Genomic DNA, 17448 nt, shown 5'->3' with positions numbered 1-17448 from the left:
TTATCCATACAATAGAGATGATAGTTCTTAGGGTCTAGTTCTTAGGGTCAAACTAAATGTGAAATAAATAATGAAAAGAACCCCTGAGAGGCTGCAACAGGGAGTCATTGCTCTTTGTCTACTTCCAGTTTGAACGTATGTCAGAAAAGTGGCATATAAATGTTTTAAATAAATAAATACTAATTGAGCTAAAGCGACTTTCTTACTCTAAGCAACAAGAAGGGAGGGGAAATTTTAGCAAATAAATGGCAAGAGGGGAAAGGCTTAATTGCTTTTTCTTCTGTTGTTCTTTCACTCCTGTACACATCCTTCCAAGGATGCTTTTCAAGATAGGAAAAGGGAGATGTATATCAGTGGATGTGCTGATTCTATGAGCCATTCTCTGAGCTGGACCTAGGGTTGCCAGATCTGGGTTGGGAAATACCTGGAGATTTTGGGAGTGGAGCCTGAGGAGGGCAGGGTTTGGAGAGGAGAGGGACTTCAATGCCATAGAGTCCAATGGCCAAAGCAGCCATTTTCTCAAGGGGAACTGATTTCTATCACCTGGAGATCAGTTGTAATAGCAGGAGGTTGGCACCACCTGGAGGTTGGCAACCCTAGCTGGACCACATCAGGCAACAGATGGTGGCTCATGCGACCACATGTTTCTCTATACCAAAGTTTCTCAACTTGGTGCCCATGGGTGTCATGCTGTGCACTGACATTGTTTGTGATGCCCAACTATTTTTAGAAAGTGGGCAGGATACAGGTAGGGCTTCTGCCCACAGGGATGCTGACTGGCTGTACAGATGTTTTCTTTAAGTTGCTTTGGCAAAAACTGCCCCCACAGCCCAAAGACCTTATCTTCAATCATATAGCAAAGCCGTGTGTATGCAAGACAATACTTTTTAAACAATATATGCATTTTAAAAGGCATCCTGACGAAGAGAGATTCTGCTTGAAATGTTGAAAAGTTACTATTAGAGTTATGTAGGACACAGCTTCTTGACAATTTATGGTTGACTCCGCCTCTTGCAGTAGCCATTTTGGGCAGCCGTTTTGGCTCTGCCTCTCTCAGTAGCCCACCACCCTATGTCAGAATTCCAAATGTGTCCACAGGACCAAAAATGTTGGGGACCTCTGCTCCATACAAAATTTTGTCTACACAGAAAACTAGCTGTTAGGGAGCAAGTTTCTAGTCCAGCCTTCCCTGACATGTTTGTCTTCTAGCATGGCATATAGGGAAAAGCACTGAGTCTCGGGAATCCTCACCCTCAGTCTGAACAGTGAGTGACACCTAGCAGGGCTCACAAGTCACTCTGCAATTTCTGCTTACCCCTCCCCAGTTGAGAGTGCGGGCCAGGTCATTCCCAGTGCCAAGAGGAAGCACACCAACAGGAGGCTGGGGATTCAGTTGCAACTCATCCAGGATAGAAAGGATCCAGCCCACCTAAACAGCAAAGATAGGGAAAGAATCATATAGTCCTCATAGACAGAAGAGGCTGCTTAACGCTGTAACTCTATGCAGAGTCACTCCAGTCTAAACCAATTGAAATCAATGGACTTAGATGGGAACAACTCTGCACCGAATGACACTGTAAAGATCCTGCCCATGTTCTAGGTTGCACATTTTTATTCCAGCTGATGCATGACTTGTAGAAAGGTCTGGTGATGTGTGGACCATGTTCTCTGAAGCTGCAGAACCTGACAGCACAAAGGCCCAAGCACTGGAAGAAACTGCCACCATTCGTGGAAAGGGTCCATAGAATCTAACTCACTGATTGCATGAAACTCAAAAAAATATGGCAGTGGAAATAATCACAAAAGCTAAAAGCTAAACAGATTGCATGAATATATGTGTTTTACTCTTCTTTGTTTTTTTCTTGACTAAAAACATAAGGGAGAGTGAACACACAACTAAACCCTGGACAAAACATTCTATTATAGAAGAAGGAGAAGGAGGAGAAGGAGAAGGAGAGGAAGAGGGAGTTGGTTTTTAAATGCCAATGTTGTCTACCTTTTAAGGAGAATCAAACTGGCTTACAATCTCCTTCCCTTCCTCTCCCTACAACAGACACCCTTTGAGGAAGGTGAGGCTGAGAGAGCTCTAAGACAGCTGTGACTAGCCCAAGGTCACCCAGCAGGCTTCATGTGTAGGAGTGGGGAATCAAACCTGGTTCTCCAGATTAGAGTCCACTGCTCTTAACCACTAAAATGGCTCATCATACTTCTCCAAACTTATCGTTATCCAGTACTACTTAGTTAGGCTGAGATGGCATTACTGAATTACTGGTAAGGCAATATAGCCTACGATGGAGAAGATCTAGAGAAGATAGCACTTCTCTTATCCCCAGAATAAAATAAAAAGTTAACATCAAGCAGGAAAATCTCCATTTGTGTGTTTCCTTTCAGTACCTCAAAGTTGTATCTAGTCTCATTGAATATGCACCTAATTCATCTGAGCAAGATTTTCATTTCAAGTTTTAATGGCTTTTGAAACAACGAGACATTAATTTGTTTCATACATAACCTCCAGAAAGACAACAGTCATGTGTTGCTCATATTAATGAGAATGTGCTGCCCCCATTAGCTCAACATGTGAAACTTAACAAGAAAGAAGGAGGAAACAAGGCACCAGAACCCCAGATACTTTTCTATTTAGGAAATCTAATCCTGCAGAAAAATCTATGAGAAGAATATGAAAGTTTAAAAAAAGACGGCATCTAAAAGGCTGGTTTGCAAATCCATGTGTATCTATAACTCCAGTATTGTACATTTTATTATACACTATGACCCACTTGAAATATGCATGGCTAATATTTGATGATTGTATTGAGTTGAATGCTTGGTGTTCAATGACTATCATAGTTCTAACTCTACAGACAGGCTATTGTATTGTTTTGACTTTATACTTCAAGCAACATCTTACACTTAATGCCAAAGTGAATGAAATAACTGCCAAGTATTTTCTTTACTGAAAAGATAATTAAGTTCTCTTTAGGTAAAGAGGCATAATTGTCCATTTGTTGTTCTTTGTGTTTTCTGTGGAAAGGTACCATTTCATAGCCTTTAATAGCACAGAGTGGTAAACTGCAGTACTGCAGTGAAAAGCTCTGCTCACGACCTGAGTTTGATCCCGATGGGAGTCAATTTCAGGTAGCCGGCTCAAGGTTGACCCATCCTTCCATCCTTCCGAGGTCGGTGAAATGAGTACCCAGCTTGCTGGGGGTAAAGGGAAGATGACTGGGGAAGGCACTGGTAAACCACCCCGTAAACAAAGTCTGCCTAGGAAACGTCAGGATGTGACGTCACCCCATGGGTCAGGAATGACCCGGTGCTTGCACAGGGGACCTTTACCTTTTAATATCTATAGCACAATGCAGACTACACTAGGATTTTACATCATGTCCTGAAGCTTCTTCCTTTTCCTATTTTTATTTGCAACTTCCAGCCTGGTGAAGAGTTTTGTAGAACCCAAGAAAGTGTACACTGTTATGTATCATTTGGTTAGTCCTTATGAAATGTATTAGATGGATTGTGTTCTGGGTTTTTGGATTTTTGGACCATCAGCAAAATGCATTTGTTTTCAATGGAGTGAGTTCACACATTTACTTATTGGTCATAATCTGGCCAGAAATCAAGTGCAGAGAAATCAAGCAAGATACATGCATGATGAACTGGTCTTTAATGACTTCCAATAGACTGAGTAAACCAAGTCCATTTGAAAAGCAATGTAGAGCCCCAAAGCTCTATCTGTGATATTGTGTCTTTGAGGTCTCACTGACACATGCACACATCAAGTAATGCTGCAGTCATCACAGGATGAACATGTGTGTGTGGATTTATTTCTAAGATACATACAGAGAACACCGCTCCGTTGAACACAATTACACGACTTAAGCAATTCTACTGGAAGATTACATACATGCATAAAGGACTTACTGTTCCATCCCCTCCACAGGCCAGGATTCGCAAATTTGGCATTTTTCGATACAATTCAAGCCTATCAAAATTGAGTATTAAAAAGTTTATGTGATAATACAGGTAAGATTGTTTTAAAGAAACAATAACTGACAGATTTCTCATAAAGTGTATGAAATGGCCAATCTCATCTTGACACCATGAAAGGTAAACCGTGGTGGGTCCTTGTAGTAGACAACTCTAGGTAGCTTTGTAGGTCACTTATCAGAGGCAAAAGATGGAGAGAATTTGCTATTTCATTGTGGTGGTACTAGGTTTTGCTTCTGATAAAAATTCACAAGGTAAAGAACAGCTATAAGAATTAACAGACACAGACAAGTTTTGCATTCTTGGGATTATTCTTTTCTCCAGACAATGGTTCATCAGAAGTTTGTTTTACCACACACCTGATCATTCATGAGTAGTTGAGCCTCTACATTAAAGCCAAGTCTATAAAAATTCCCAGATCCTTAGTTAGGGAACACACAGATAAAAACACAGCTGTGACATCAAAACCCAAAAAGAAAGGTAACATGTGAGATCTCCTCCATACAAACAACTTTTGAGAGCGCAGGAGTGAAACTGTAGACAAAAGGTTATACCAGATCATGACTAAAATGTGCTAAGGCTTCCAAATAGAATTGCTTTGAGGGTACAATTCAGCCCACAAGCCAACAGTTGACCACCCTAGCTCCAAAGAGGCAAGGAAGGGTGTGCCAAGCTGGCAAGGAACCACACATGAGGGAAGGTCAAGAGTCCAGATGACCCCTGAGGCCTGATGGTTGTGGTGGATAGATTAGTTAGGTATGAGACCAGGATAGGGTTGCCAGGTCCCTCTTTGCCACCGGCAGGAGGTTTTTGGGACGGAGCCTGAGGAGGGCGGGGTTTGGGGAGGGGAGGGACTTCAATGCCATAGAGCCCAATTGCCAAAGCAGCCATTTTCTCCAGGTGAACTGATTTCTCTTGACTGGAGATCAGTTGTAATAGCAGGAGATATCCAGCTACTGCCTGGAGGTTGGTAACCCTAGCCCAGGATTAAGTACAGAAAGATACAGGTATAAGACTCTAGATGGCTTAACCCATGCAATAAAGGAGCCAAGATGGGACTGAAGGAAAGGGATGAAGGAAGCTGCATCAGGGGTCACAGTTCAAAGGGCCCAGCATGACAGCTGGTGGACCTAATACACTAAATTCCATTGTCTGGTATGGATGAAGAAAGGACACCATTTTTCTCAGGATATCAAAATTAAAGTATGAAAGCTTTATACCTCTGAAGATAAACAGAGACAGTCCAAAAAAACAACAACAACCATTGTTGTATACAATAAATAATTCCAGATGGATAGCCATGTTAGCCTGTAACAGCAACAGAAAGCAGAAGTCCAGTGGCACCATAAAACTAACAAAATTTATTCCATCATCAGCTTTCACGAGTCTTAGCTTACTCCATCACATGCATGAAGGATGTACACTTTATGCATCTGAGGAAGTGAGCTCTGACTCATAGAAGGTGATGCTGGGATAAATTCTGTTGGTCTTCAAGATGCCACCGGACTTTTGCTTTATATTGTACATAAAGTGGTTTTAGAATCAGAGTCGGAAGGGGCCATACAGGCCATCTAGTCCAACCCCCTGCTTAATGCAGGATCAGCCTAGAGCATCCCTGACAAGTGTTTGTCCAGCCTCTGCTTAAAGACTGCCAGTGAGGGGGAGCTCACCACTTCCCTCCTTCCTTTAAACCATGTACGCACTGTTGACTGGTGGGAGCAAGTTAGAAAGAAGGACATTCCTCCGTCTCAAAACTTAGAGTAGTTATTAGACATGGCTGGTGGAACATTTATCTCAGAAATAACAAATTACAGATTCAGACTGAGCTATTCTGCCCCAAAAAAATCCTTTGTGGCCTTATGAAACCCGGCATGGTGTCTATCAGCAATCATCTTGCCTTATTATGTCAGTGCTATTTGTCACATTCTTTCATGCATACTAAAATTAAAAACAACGAAATAGTCCACAATGGTATCTGATAACATGTATAAAAAGAGATCTAGTTACTATCCAAGAGCACCCTCTAGCGGAGTTGGAAAAATGCTTTGAATTTACCAAGATGCAAAAAGTTCTACAACAGAACCACAACATTGGGTAGTTTCCTCTCTTCAAAACGCTTTGATTCATAATTCATTGGCACTGAATTTATTCCGCATGTTCAAAGATAAAGCATCTGTGTTGTTTTTTTCTCATGGCATTAGTTGCTAGCGTGGCTCGTGGTAAACATGTTCTCATTCGGCAGTTAAAATGGAGAGGCTCAGCGCTCTCTTCTTTTCTTAAAGCAAAGTTCAGTTGAAATCTGATTTTCCAGGCCCAGTCACAGAATGGGGATTTAGAGATTAATGTCAAAGCAGACTAACTCCACGTTTAGGGGGCAAAATGACCTATGGTGGTCCCCTAGTAGTTGTTTTACGAGGTGTGATTCATATATATACAGTGGCCAGCTCCAGTTTGAGAAACTCCTGGAGATTCGGCAGCTGAGTATTGGGAGGGCAGAGTTTGGAGAGAGAACCAGAGGGATGTTATGTCATAAAGCCTGCCCTCTGAAACTGCCATTTCCTTCTTCATTAGTGGTAACTTAGCAACAAATCCCATCTTTGTCAGTTTGTCAGTGTGGTGTACTGGCTAAGAGCAGTAGACTCTAATCTGGAGAACTGGGTTTGATTCCCCACTCTTCCACATGAGCAGCGGACTCTAATCTGGTGAACTGGGTTGGTTTCCTCACTCCTATACATGAAGCCTGCTGGATGACCTTGGGCTAGTCACACTTTCTGAACTCTCGCAGCCCCACCTATCTCACAGGGTGTCTATTGTGAGGAGGGGAAGGGAAGGTAATTGTAAGCCAGTTTGATTCTTCCTTAAGTGGTCGAGAAAGTCAGCATATAAAAACCAACTCTTCTTCGTCGTCATGGCTGAGGATCAGGTAAGGTTGCCAACCTCCAGGTACGGCTTAGTGATCTCCAGGATTTACAACTGATCTCCAGGCCCTGAAGCCATGGGTGGAAGAGCAGGCTGTCAACAGGGCTACTGAATCAGACCCTTGGTCCATTAAAGTCAGCATTGTCTACTCAGACCGGCAGCAGCTCTCCAGGATCTCAGGCAGAGGTCTTTCACATTATTTACTTGCCTAGTCCCTCTAACTGGAGATGCCGGGGATTGAACCTGGGACCTTCTGCATGCCAAGCAGATGCTCTACCACTGAGCCACAGCCCCTCCCCAATTATGTATGTATATTCTTGTCTATGTTGCACTAAAAGAGCACTTCCTGATGGAAACCAAAAGCATACTTCCTATTGAATGTATAGTGAATCCAGTAAAAGCCATACACATTTCTAGACACTAATACTGCTGTTTCTAAAATTATTTCAGTGTTTAATGGCTCCCAGATGGGACCCTGTATTGCATTTCCGGCAAAACCTGGCAGCAACCACAGACTTATTTTTAAAATTAAATTTTCTGATACAAATTTACAACCTAAAACCGTGAAAGAAGTAATCAGTACAGATAAAATCCTTCATATAAATCTAACACAGTAATAAAATAACATGAGTCCAATCATGTCAAATGAAACAAACTTTTGCTTCAATTATCGGTCGATGGCCATGTTTTCCCGGTTTAAAAATCCCTTTAGTCTCTATAGAATACAAAACACATTATCTAGCAGTGGATTATGAGGCACAACAGAAGTCATAGAGAAGACCAAAGTCAAGAACACCTTATGAATCAAGTAAATACTGTGATAAAAGACGGCTTCAAATATTATGTTTTCTCCATATTTAAGAATGGAGAAAATTCAAATATTATGTTTTCTCCATATTTAAGCTATATATCTCTGAACTTACGCATCTCTTGGTCCTTCCTGAGAGAGATCAAAGACCTGGCGTGGATTCAAGTACCACATGAACATCTGGAGAACCTTAGTACCCTGTAAAAGAGAGGGAAATGTAAATTAGATCTTACATACGTCTTTGCTGTGGAATGAAGACAGAAGTCACAGAGAATGAGCTTTATTGCTTGCTGCTCTACAACCACAGCATATTTCCAGTTGAAACTTCCCCTTAGTACAGGTTACCCTGACTGAAGGTAGCCTTCTGTGTCCCATGCTCACCTGGTTTCCTCCACTTTTGGGATTCACGAATACAAGTAAGGGCTTCATGAGTGGGGAAGAGATGGGTTTTAGCACAAATGGCCGGCCTTTGTTTTCCTAAAGGGAAAAAATCATAGAAGAGACTTCAATTTCAAACAGCTCTACAAAACCAGCAACCAAAAATACCCCAACCGTTCTTGTTATAAGATGTTCAAGGGATCCTGTGATAATTGCTCCAAAAGCTTTGTTTGCCCAAAGATTTTTTAAAAAACTGTGCAGAAAAATTCAGCAGCTCATTCTAATGTTGATGAAAACATCAAAACATTAAGTAATAGGTCTCCCACAAAACATATAGTTTAACCTTGTGCTTCTGCCTGTATGTGTGTTGGGGGGGGCATAAAGCTGCCAAGCCCCCAATGGGGGCAGGGGATCCCAAGCTCCCATTGCCCACCACCACTCCAAGTGGCAGCAGGGGGAAAAAATGGCGGGTAGCTCCAGAAATTGCCAAGACCTGTATTGTTTTACCATAGAGTTTCCTGTGATTCCTAGAGGTACCTGCTGTCACTTCTCAGTTTTCTCTGGAAGTGACATCATCACGCCAGCAACGCTAGCCCCCACCATGTCCACACTCCAACCCTCTTGCTGGTTGCAAGGCACCCTGTGTGGCACAGGGATGATGGAGAGCTGAGAAAGGGGTTTGTGGCATTGTGTGAGGGAGATAAGCTGTTGTGTGTGAAAGAATTTGTAGATACAGTTAAGCTATTTTTTATTGTCTCAGAAAACGTTGTCAATATTTATATATTTCCCTATCCAGACCTTTTTTTTAAAAAAAAGACAATTTCCCACAAGAAACTACACATGCATTACATCTTATACAAAACATGTCAAATATGATCAAAAAGTTATTTATACGCAGGCTATAATTGTATCAGCTCCATTGTAAACCAAAGGATAACATGACTCTTACTTCAAGGGCAGAAGGAGTCACAATGCATCCAGTTCTCCTTACCTAATTACTAATTAAGGACACATCTTTCTAAGTGCCTACGAGTGAGGTACAAACAATTGCCAAGGTAAATGCAGGAATATCACTGAATAAGTGCAACTGGATCAGTAGGGTTGCCAACTGCCAGGTAGTAGCAGGAGATCTCCTGCTAATTCAACTGATCTCCAGCCAATAGAGATCAGATCACCTGGAGAAAAATGGCTGCTTTGGCAATTGAACTCTATGGCATTGAAGTCCCTCCCCTCCCCAAACCCCGCCCTCATCAGGCTCCGCCCCCCAAAAAGAGGGATCTGCCAACCCTAAGGATCAGGGTAGATGGGTGAACAAGGGCGAGATTGGGTGAGCAAGGACATGGGGGGGGGGGGTTGGCTGTTGGCAATAGTGTGATAACACTCCCAGGGAAAACCCAGAAATGAGCTCATGTCTCTCTAGGAATCACCAGAATTCCTAGAGAGGGCTGACATCACTTCAGGTTTTTCCTGGAAATGCTGTCACACCATCAGCCTGATGTCCATTTAAAAGAAAAATTATCCTGCCACTGCTCAGAGTCCCCAGCAAGAAAAAGGGGCTGGGAACAAGGAATCCCCCAACCCCATAGAGGATCCTATGTTGTAGGGTTGGATTTTCCCAGTGCTTAAAATGGCTTCTACAGCCACTTCAGGTGACTGAAAATAGAGCCGAATTTGTGTGTGTACCTAGCTTTGCAAACAGTTCAAAATGCATAGGGTTGCTAGGTCCCTCTTCGCTACCAGCGGGAGGTTTTTGGGGTGGAGTCTAGGGTTGCCAACCTCCAGGTACTCAGTATAGGAATAGCTATGAGCAATGCCAACAATATTCTGGCTATGTATTCACAGTACGTGGTAATATACCCACCAATAACATATATTCCCAATAAGCATATGTATTTATTTCTTTTCCATGTAAAATTTCCCCAAAGCACAAGTTCACAACAATTCCTATGTAAGGTAAGTATGGAGTAAAGTCAATTGAAATGTCTTTAAAGATGTACTTCTTTTCTTTGCAGCAGTTGATTAATTGCAGGAGAAGACGATCGTTTCAAGGCACACAGCCCAATTCTTCCTCAGTTCTTCAAAATTATATTGCGTGCAATTATTCATCATCATCCATAGTCTCAGGTTTCAACAGAATACCCCATTTATGAATAAAATATACTATACTTCCCCAGCAGAGGTAAGTAGAAGGATACCATCCATTACAGGTAAGGCTCCTAGTGGCATTATCATAATGGGGTATTCGGTTGGGGTATTCGGTTGAAACCTGAGACTATGGATGATGATGAATAATTGCACGCAATATAATTTTGAAGAACTGAGGAAGAATTGGGCTGTGTGCCTTGAAACGATCGTCTTCTCCTGCAATTAATCAACTGCTGCAAAGAAAAGAAGTACATCTTTAAAGACATTTCAATTGACTTTACTCCATACTTACCTTACATAGGAATTGTTGTGAACTTGTGCTTTGGGGAAATTTTACATGGAAAAGAAATAAATACATATGCTTGTTGGGAATATATGTTATTGGTGGGTATATTACCACGTACTGTGAATACATAGCCAGAATATTGTTGGCATTGCTCATAGCTATTCCTATACTGAATTTCTCATCTTATGATAAGTGTATAGAGGTGTCTGATTTGGTTTTCAACCTCCAGGTACTAGCTGGAGATCTCCTGCTATTACAACTGATCTCCAGTTGATAGAGATCCGTTCCCCTGGAGAAAATGGCCACTTTGGCCATTGGACTCCATGGCACTGAAGTCCCTCCCCTCCCCAAACCCTGCCCTCCTCAGGCTCCGCCCAAAAAACCTCCCACTGGTGGCGAACAGGGACCTGGCAACCCTAGTGGAGCATGACGAGGGCAGGGTTTGGGGAAGGAGTCCAATGCCATAGAGTCCAATTGCCACAGAGGTAATTTTCACCAGGTGAAATGATCTTTATCAGCTCGAGATCAGTTGTAATAGCAGGAGATCTCCAGTTAGTACCTGGAAGTTGGCAACCCTAAAAGGCCGCAAACCCATTAGAATGATATAATCTACGCACTTCAGACCCCTTCTTTCATAAACTCGTGAGATTGGATGTATGTGATGTGACCGTGGGAGAATTACGTGTGAAATTGTGCTTGGGCCTGGTACATGCGGCAGGGTCAAACCTCTGCTCTTCCCATAAGGAGGATAGATTATAGTCTGTGTAGTGCTGTAGATTAAGCAAACAATTTTGTTTATGTGGTTTATTTACTATATTTCTACAGCACATTCCCACACTGCTCAGAGCCATTGACAATAAACCAAGTTATATCTCCCCCTCTTTCCCCATTAGTCCCATTTGCTGAGTGTTGGCATTTGATCTTATTAAACCAGTGAAGGACAGCAAATGGGGACTGTCAGTGACATCTTTCTCAACTTCCAAAAGACATCAAGATGAGGGAGGATTTGGTGAACTGTTTGCAAAGCTAGGTACACACACACACAAAAATTCAGCTCTATTTTCAGTCACCTGTCAAGACTTTTTTGCTTCCCTACTTCCCCTCCACTGGGAACCCTAAAGCTAATCAAATGACCCCATTCTTTCCCTACTTCTTTGACTTGTCAACAAAAACAAGACCTGAACCATTTGTCACCTTCCATCTTACTCTGCACCATAAAGAGGTTAAATAAAAACAACAACACTTCTTAGGGAATCTTGGGAAATTATATGGAGGATCCTCAGCACTCTTTCCCACCAGCAATCCCAAGAGTTTTTTTTTGTGAGCTATCATCACAATGAAAAAGTGGAGGAAATGTCTAACTATAATACACATAGGCCTACAGGAAAGCCCTAACTACTTGTGTTTCTTGACTTCATGAATCTCTTGAGATCAACATTTCAAAGCTCATGCATTAAAAAAAGCTTACCTCATTGCCTCTCTTGCTCGCTTTCCTTTTAAAAGATGTCCTTTTCTTCCGCCTGGTTGAATTTTTCAGTGAATTCTGTGTTGTTTTTTAAAGAGGGAAGGAAGAAGAATGAAAAAAAGGGTAAGAAAAGAACAGCCTCCAAAGAGAAGTCATCCCTAGAGGCAACACTTCTCTGACAGTACCTTTGGAGAATGATACATCAGCCGGCACACATGCGCAGAGTTGAAAAGACATGCGTCTCATGCTTTACACTTTCACACCACCAGCTATGGAGAAAGCCACACACTGAGACCAGACTGGTACTTTCAGAACTGGAGACTTTCCAACGCTGTGCAGGAGAAGGAAACCAGATGCTCCCATAGACTCACATAACAGCACATTTTGTACCTGCCAACCCTCCCAAATCCGGTAGGAGACACCCGTTATCCTTCCGGGGCTCCAGTCTCCTGCCCAATCAGGTTCGTCTCCTGATGTGGAGACCACCTATATAAAAAGGTTAAGGAGAACAAGATAAAGCAAGCTATGCCTTCTGGGGCTTTTTTTTTTAAGTCCAAGATGTAGAGATGCTAATGGCATGACCTCAAAACCATGCATGTTATTATATAGATTTTCTAGGCTGTTTTACACACTACATTTTTCAAGTGGACACCTAAAAATGTAACATGTGGATGTGATTAAGGTGTTTGCAGACACTGAGTCAAATACACACACTCATTAGAGAGCCAGAACTGGATGCAGCTCAAGATGGCCCTGGATGAGACATCGGAAGTCTATTATCAGATGAGCCATCTCTTTAAATTGCCACTGCTACAAGTACATACACAAACTCTAGTGGGACCACAGTGCTGGATCATGGGGGATTATCTCCTTCTGCATGCCATGTTCCCAGTGTAAACCTCCCCATATCAAAGCTGTAGCTTGGGGGGGGGGATTTACCTAGGGGGGAAAGGAACTGAGCATCCTGCCCCCTAGTGGTGTCATCCTAATCCTTAAACAGAAATGTAAAGGATTAGACCCTGTGACCATCTTCTGTTAAGTCTTCCTTCAACAGGGAAAGACTTCATCCAACGACGAATGACTTTTTCTGATGGAAAAAGGCTTCCTCTGGTGGATGAACATCTTTCTTGAGTGAAACCAGACTTGGTGGAAGGGAGTGGTAGGATTGGATCCAGCTAGGTTTTCCACTGAATTTCACCCAATTCCCCTCTCTTCTAAGCCCCCACCCTGCTTGGCTTTTGTATGTGCAGGTTCCATGATCCATTGCAAAGACTTTTTGGGGGTCTCTTTCCATTTTCATCAGCTGAATAGCTGGTTGGATCCAACCCATGGATCCAAATAGATGGATCTGTGGTTGGGTTGTCCATCTGTAGTTGGGTTGTCAAGCCCAACTGCTAGTTTGGCTCCCCACTGTCAACCCATGTTTTCTTGCTGTGCAGCATGCAAACTGGACTTTAAAAGCTGGCTATGTGGATGTGTGTGTATTTTTTAAAAAAACCAAAAAAACCAAGAAGCAACGAGATTTTAAACAAACTGAACCTTCAAAAGCAGAGTTTGGTATGCTGTGAATCAAGTTTTATTTCCTCACTAAATGCCAGCATCACTTAGAATGCATTTTCTGCCGACAGAACACATCATATTTATTAAGCAACTTAGTAGCAGCAGGCCAAACTAGGAAGGATGGATAAGAGGGAGTCATAGGGTTGTTGGTTCCCCCAGGCAAATTGTGAAGTTTGCTCCCCCAGCCAGTCACATTCAATAGAGAGAAAAATGAGAATGGACCTTTATGCGTTTGGCATTCAAATGAACAATGTAAAAATAAACATAGAAATGCATTTCTGTCTGACTTGGTGCCCATAAAAGTTTGGTGCCCTAAGCGACCGCCTAGCTTACCTGCATGGTCAGGCAAGACCCAGATGTCAATGGACACAAGCTACGAGTGCCCCAACAAGCTATTGCAAGCATTATCTTAAAGTCAGACTTAACACTGTTGTTGCAGCATAGCAGAAATGTAATTGTGCCACAGGTAGTAGATGGCCCTCATGGTAGAAATACTCAGAAATACTTTACAACTCTACTTCAGCATGAGGCAATGGCGCAAGTAACACGTACTGAAAATGTTCATTTTAAAAATTCGAATGTCCCAAATGGGTGTTACTGTAGTCACAAAACTCTTTTTATTTGTTTTGGTGTAAAACGTTTTGTAATAAAAAAAAATATAAAACTAAGGGTCTGATTAGATGCTACTCTCTAAATCCTGGAATCCGAGCCCACGCCCTGATTGCCTCACCTCTTCTCTATCAAAAGTATTCTCCTGGGTTTGTAGGCCCAACAAGTGTTCTAAATATCTCGGAAAGTAATAGTTTGTAAGATATCCGAGATAAGAAAGATTAAGACATTTCGGGGGAAAGCTGTGCTTTTCTGGGTCAGACAGACCTTGCCAGCAGCATTGAAGCTTTCAAAGTCAGGCTGACAACGCCACTTCAGATTTCAATTTTCTCACGGGATCTTTCCTCAAAGCTGTAACATGTGGAGACTTGACCCGGTAGGGCATGCGAAGTCATCATCCATTCAGTGAATTACCTGGTCCCTGTCGCAAACTGTAGTGAATCTTTTTCACCCTGTATGTCTTGTCATTAAATATCCAGTTTTGGATTCCCTCTTGTTACCAGTGAGGAGACCGAAGGACAGGAGAGACTAACATATAAGTGCAGTTTCTTTTTTTTTAGACCGACTAAGCTAAAAATATTAAGATAGCTGACAAAAATTCACACCAATCAGGCCAATGCTAGATCACCTGCCAATAGGGTTGCCCGATCCCTCTCCACCACCGGCAGGAGGTTTTTGGGGCAGAGCCTGAGGAGGGCGGGGTTTTGGGAGGGGAGGGACTTCAATGCCATAGAGTCCAATTGCTAGGACAGCCATTTTCTCCAGGTGAATTGATCTCTATCGGCTGGAGATCAGTTGTAATAGCAGATATCCAGCTAGTACCTAGAAGCTGGCAACCCTACCAGCCAAGACATGGAAGAAGGGCTGTTATTGGCCAAAGACATTCAATCCATCCAATCCCACCAGGAAATGGGAGATTGCAGATGTTACAAGGAAGCTATGGGGCAATCTCCCATTTTGTGGTTGGAGAGACAATGGGGTAGATCCAACCATCCTCCAGGTAGCTTTCCTCCAGCCTAAGGAGCCTTCCTCCAACTTCAGTGGCTCTTCCTCCACTTACTACTGGAGGAAGGCTCCAAAGCTGAGCCAAAAGGAAAGGTGGAGCATAAATATTTTAAGTATTTAATAAACAAACAAACTTTGCTCACTGGAGTGGTAGGATGGGGTAAGATCCACCCTGCTTAGGTGTTGCCAGCTCTAGGTTGGGAAATACTTGGAGATTTTAAGGGTGGAGCCTGGGGAGGATGGGGTTTGGGGAGGAGAGAGTCCTCAGTAGGGTATAATGCCATAGACTCCACTCTCCAAAGCAGCCATTTTCTCCAGGGGAACTGATCTTGGATCGCAGCACTGCAGTTTACCACTCTGCGCCACGGGGATCCTCATAGCAGATATACAAGAGTCAAATTCATAATTTTCCACCTGAAAAAAAGGAAACCCCACCACCGCTTGAAGAGGCTCAGTTCCCCAACTCCTCTGCTCAATGCTGACCCCCCCACCATCCTAAGTATTTCATCTGCTGAAATTTGTTCCAGGCAGAGAAACACCGGGAGGGCAGGGAATGGAGGCTGTTTTGAAAAACACTCCATTATCAAACTCCATTTCCTGACGTTGGCCGGCCTCACGCTGGTTTGCCTCGAGGAAAGTTGGGGCCATTTCAGCGGCGTGCCTACCTGCGAATGAGCCTGCCAGCCTGCCATTACGGCTACTGAAAAGGATTTAATGGAGTGAATGCGGCGGTGGGCTGCAAGCCACATTAGAAAGATCAGAGGGCTCGACAAGGACCCTGAGGCTTTGTGCTCACAACCTCTCATTTTTTTTAACAATGATCGGTAAGCGGAACCTGCAATTTGGCCAGAAATGCAGGTGTTCCCAAGAACAGCATGTAATCTGAGACACAGAAGGAGAAGATGAAGATTAGCTTTCCCAGCATGCAAAATATTTTGCACCCGGCTCTGCAATTAAAGTCCAGACTCAACTCCTTCAGGCCTGCTGCCTTTCTTTCACTGCCACTACAGGAAAAGGGTTGGCCTTGCTCACTTCTGCATTCCCAACATTTAAAACACACACAAAAACCCTGACGATGAAGCAGGGAAAGGAAACTGAGCAGCAGAGTGGAGAGTAGGGTTGCCAACCTCCAGGTACTAGCTGGAGATCTCCTGCTATTACAACTGATCTCCAGCTGATAGAGATCAGTTCACCTGGAGAAAATGGCCATTTTGGCAATTGGTAGGGTTGCCAGGTCCCTCTTTGCCACCGGTGGGAGATTTTGGGGATGGAGCCTGAGGAGGATGGAGTTTGGGGAGGGGAGGGACTTCAATGCCATAGAGTCCAATTGCCAAAGCAGCCATTTTCTCCAGGAGAACTGATTTCTATCGGTTGGAGATCAGCTGTAATAGCAGGAGATCTCCAGCTAGTATCTGGAGGTTGGTAACCCTAGCAGTTAGACTCTATGGCATTGAAGTCCCTCCCCTCCCCAAACCCCACCCTCCTCAGGCTCCATCCCAAAAACCTCCTGCCAGTGGCAAAGAGGGACCTGGCAAACTATCTGGGACTTAATATGTGCTCAGTGCCCCCAGAATGTGTCCAAGGCTGAGATTAGGGAAGTGTACGATAGTTCTAGAGGCTCCCAGAATGCCTTTCTCTTGAATAACCCTAACACAGCCCCTCAAACATGCATGCAGGATTAAGATGTAGGGCTTCCAGCAGAGATGACATGGCTTGGACCTAGGGCTGCCAGCTCTGGGCTGGAAAATACCAGGAGATTTTTGGAGTGGGACCTGAGAAAGGTGGAATTCGGGAGGGGAGAGACTTCAATGGGGTATAATGTCATAGAGTCCACCTTCCAAAGTGGCCATTTTCTCCAAGTTAACTGATCTCTGTTGCCTGGAGATCAGTTGTAACAATGGGAGATCTCCAGCCACCACTTGGAGGTTGGCCACCCTACTTGGATATCACAGTGTCTCTTTTCAGAAATGCACAGCATCCATGGATAGACAAGAGGTGCCCAACAGGTGGTAAAAGTGGAAGGCTCTTCACTGCATGGTGCAAATCAGGCCACTGGATATGGAATAACAGGATACAGCCCAACTCTCACCTGAACCAGCAATTGGAATGGGAAGGTCTTGCCTCTCCAGGGTTCATTTAAGACAGGGACAAAAGCTAATTCACGGGCCAATCTCATAATAACAGGATATATGATGCCAACCATTTGCTCCTTTGGTCTTCACCAAAAAAAGACCAGGATAAAGAAGTGACTTCTGAGTCCAAACCCATTCTCTCCCTATTTAGACA

The 17448-nt window shown here is 43.3% G+C and overlaps 1 protein-coding gene across 1 annotated transcript in view; it reads right to left on the bottom strand.

Moving 5' to 3' along the window:
• The window catches only part of DGKI (diacylglycerol kinase iota), a 292329-nt gene that overhangs the window by 122249 nt on the left and 152632 nt on the right, over positions 1–17448 (bottom strand). The window contains exons 9-13 of the mRNA XM_056846063.1: positions 11992–12066; positions 8096–8191; positions 7830–7912; positions 3922–3982; positions 1316–1429 (exon numbers count right to left, since the gene is read on the bottom strand). Coding sequence (XP_056702041.1) covers positions 1316–1429; positions 3922–3982; positions 7830–7912; positions 8096–8191; positions 11992–12066 — 429 coding nt within the window. The remainder of the gene's footprint in view (positions 1–1315; positions 1430–3921; positions 3983–7829; positions 7913–8095; positions 8192–11991; positions 12067–17448) is intronic.

Source organism: Euleptes europaea, chromosome 3 (assembly GCF_029931775.1).
Source record: "Euleptes europaea isolate rEulEur1 chromosome 3, rEulEur1.hap1, whole genome shotgun sequence".
NCBI lineage: Eukaryota > Metazoa > Chordata > Lepidosauria > Squamata > Sphaerodactylidae > Euleptes > Euleptes europaea.
Note: the sequence above shows the minus strand (reverse complement) of the source record. Positions and strands in the feature narration are given on the sequence as shown.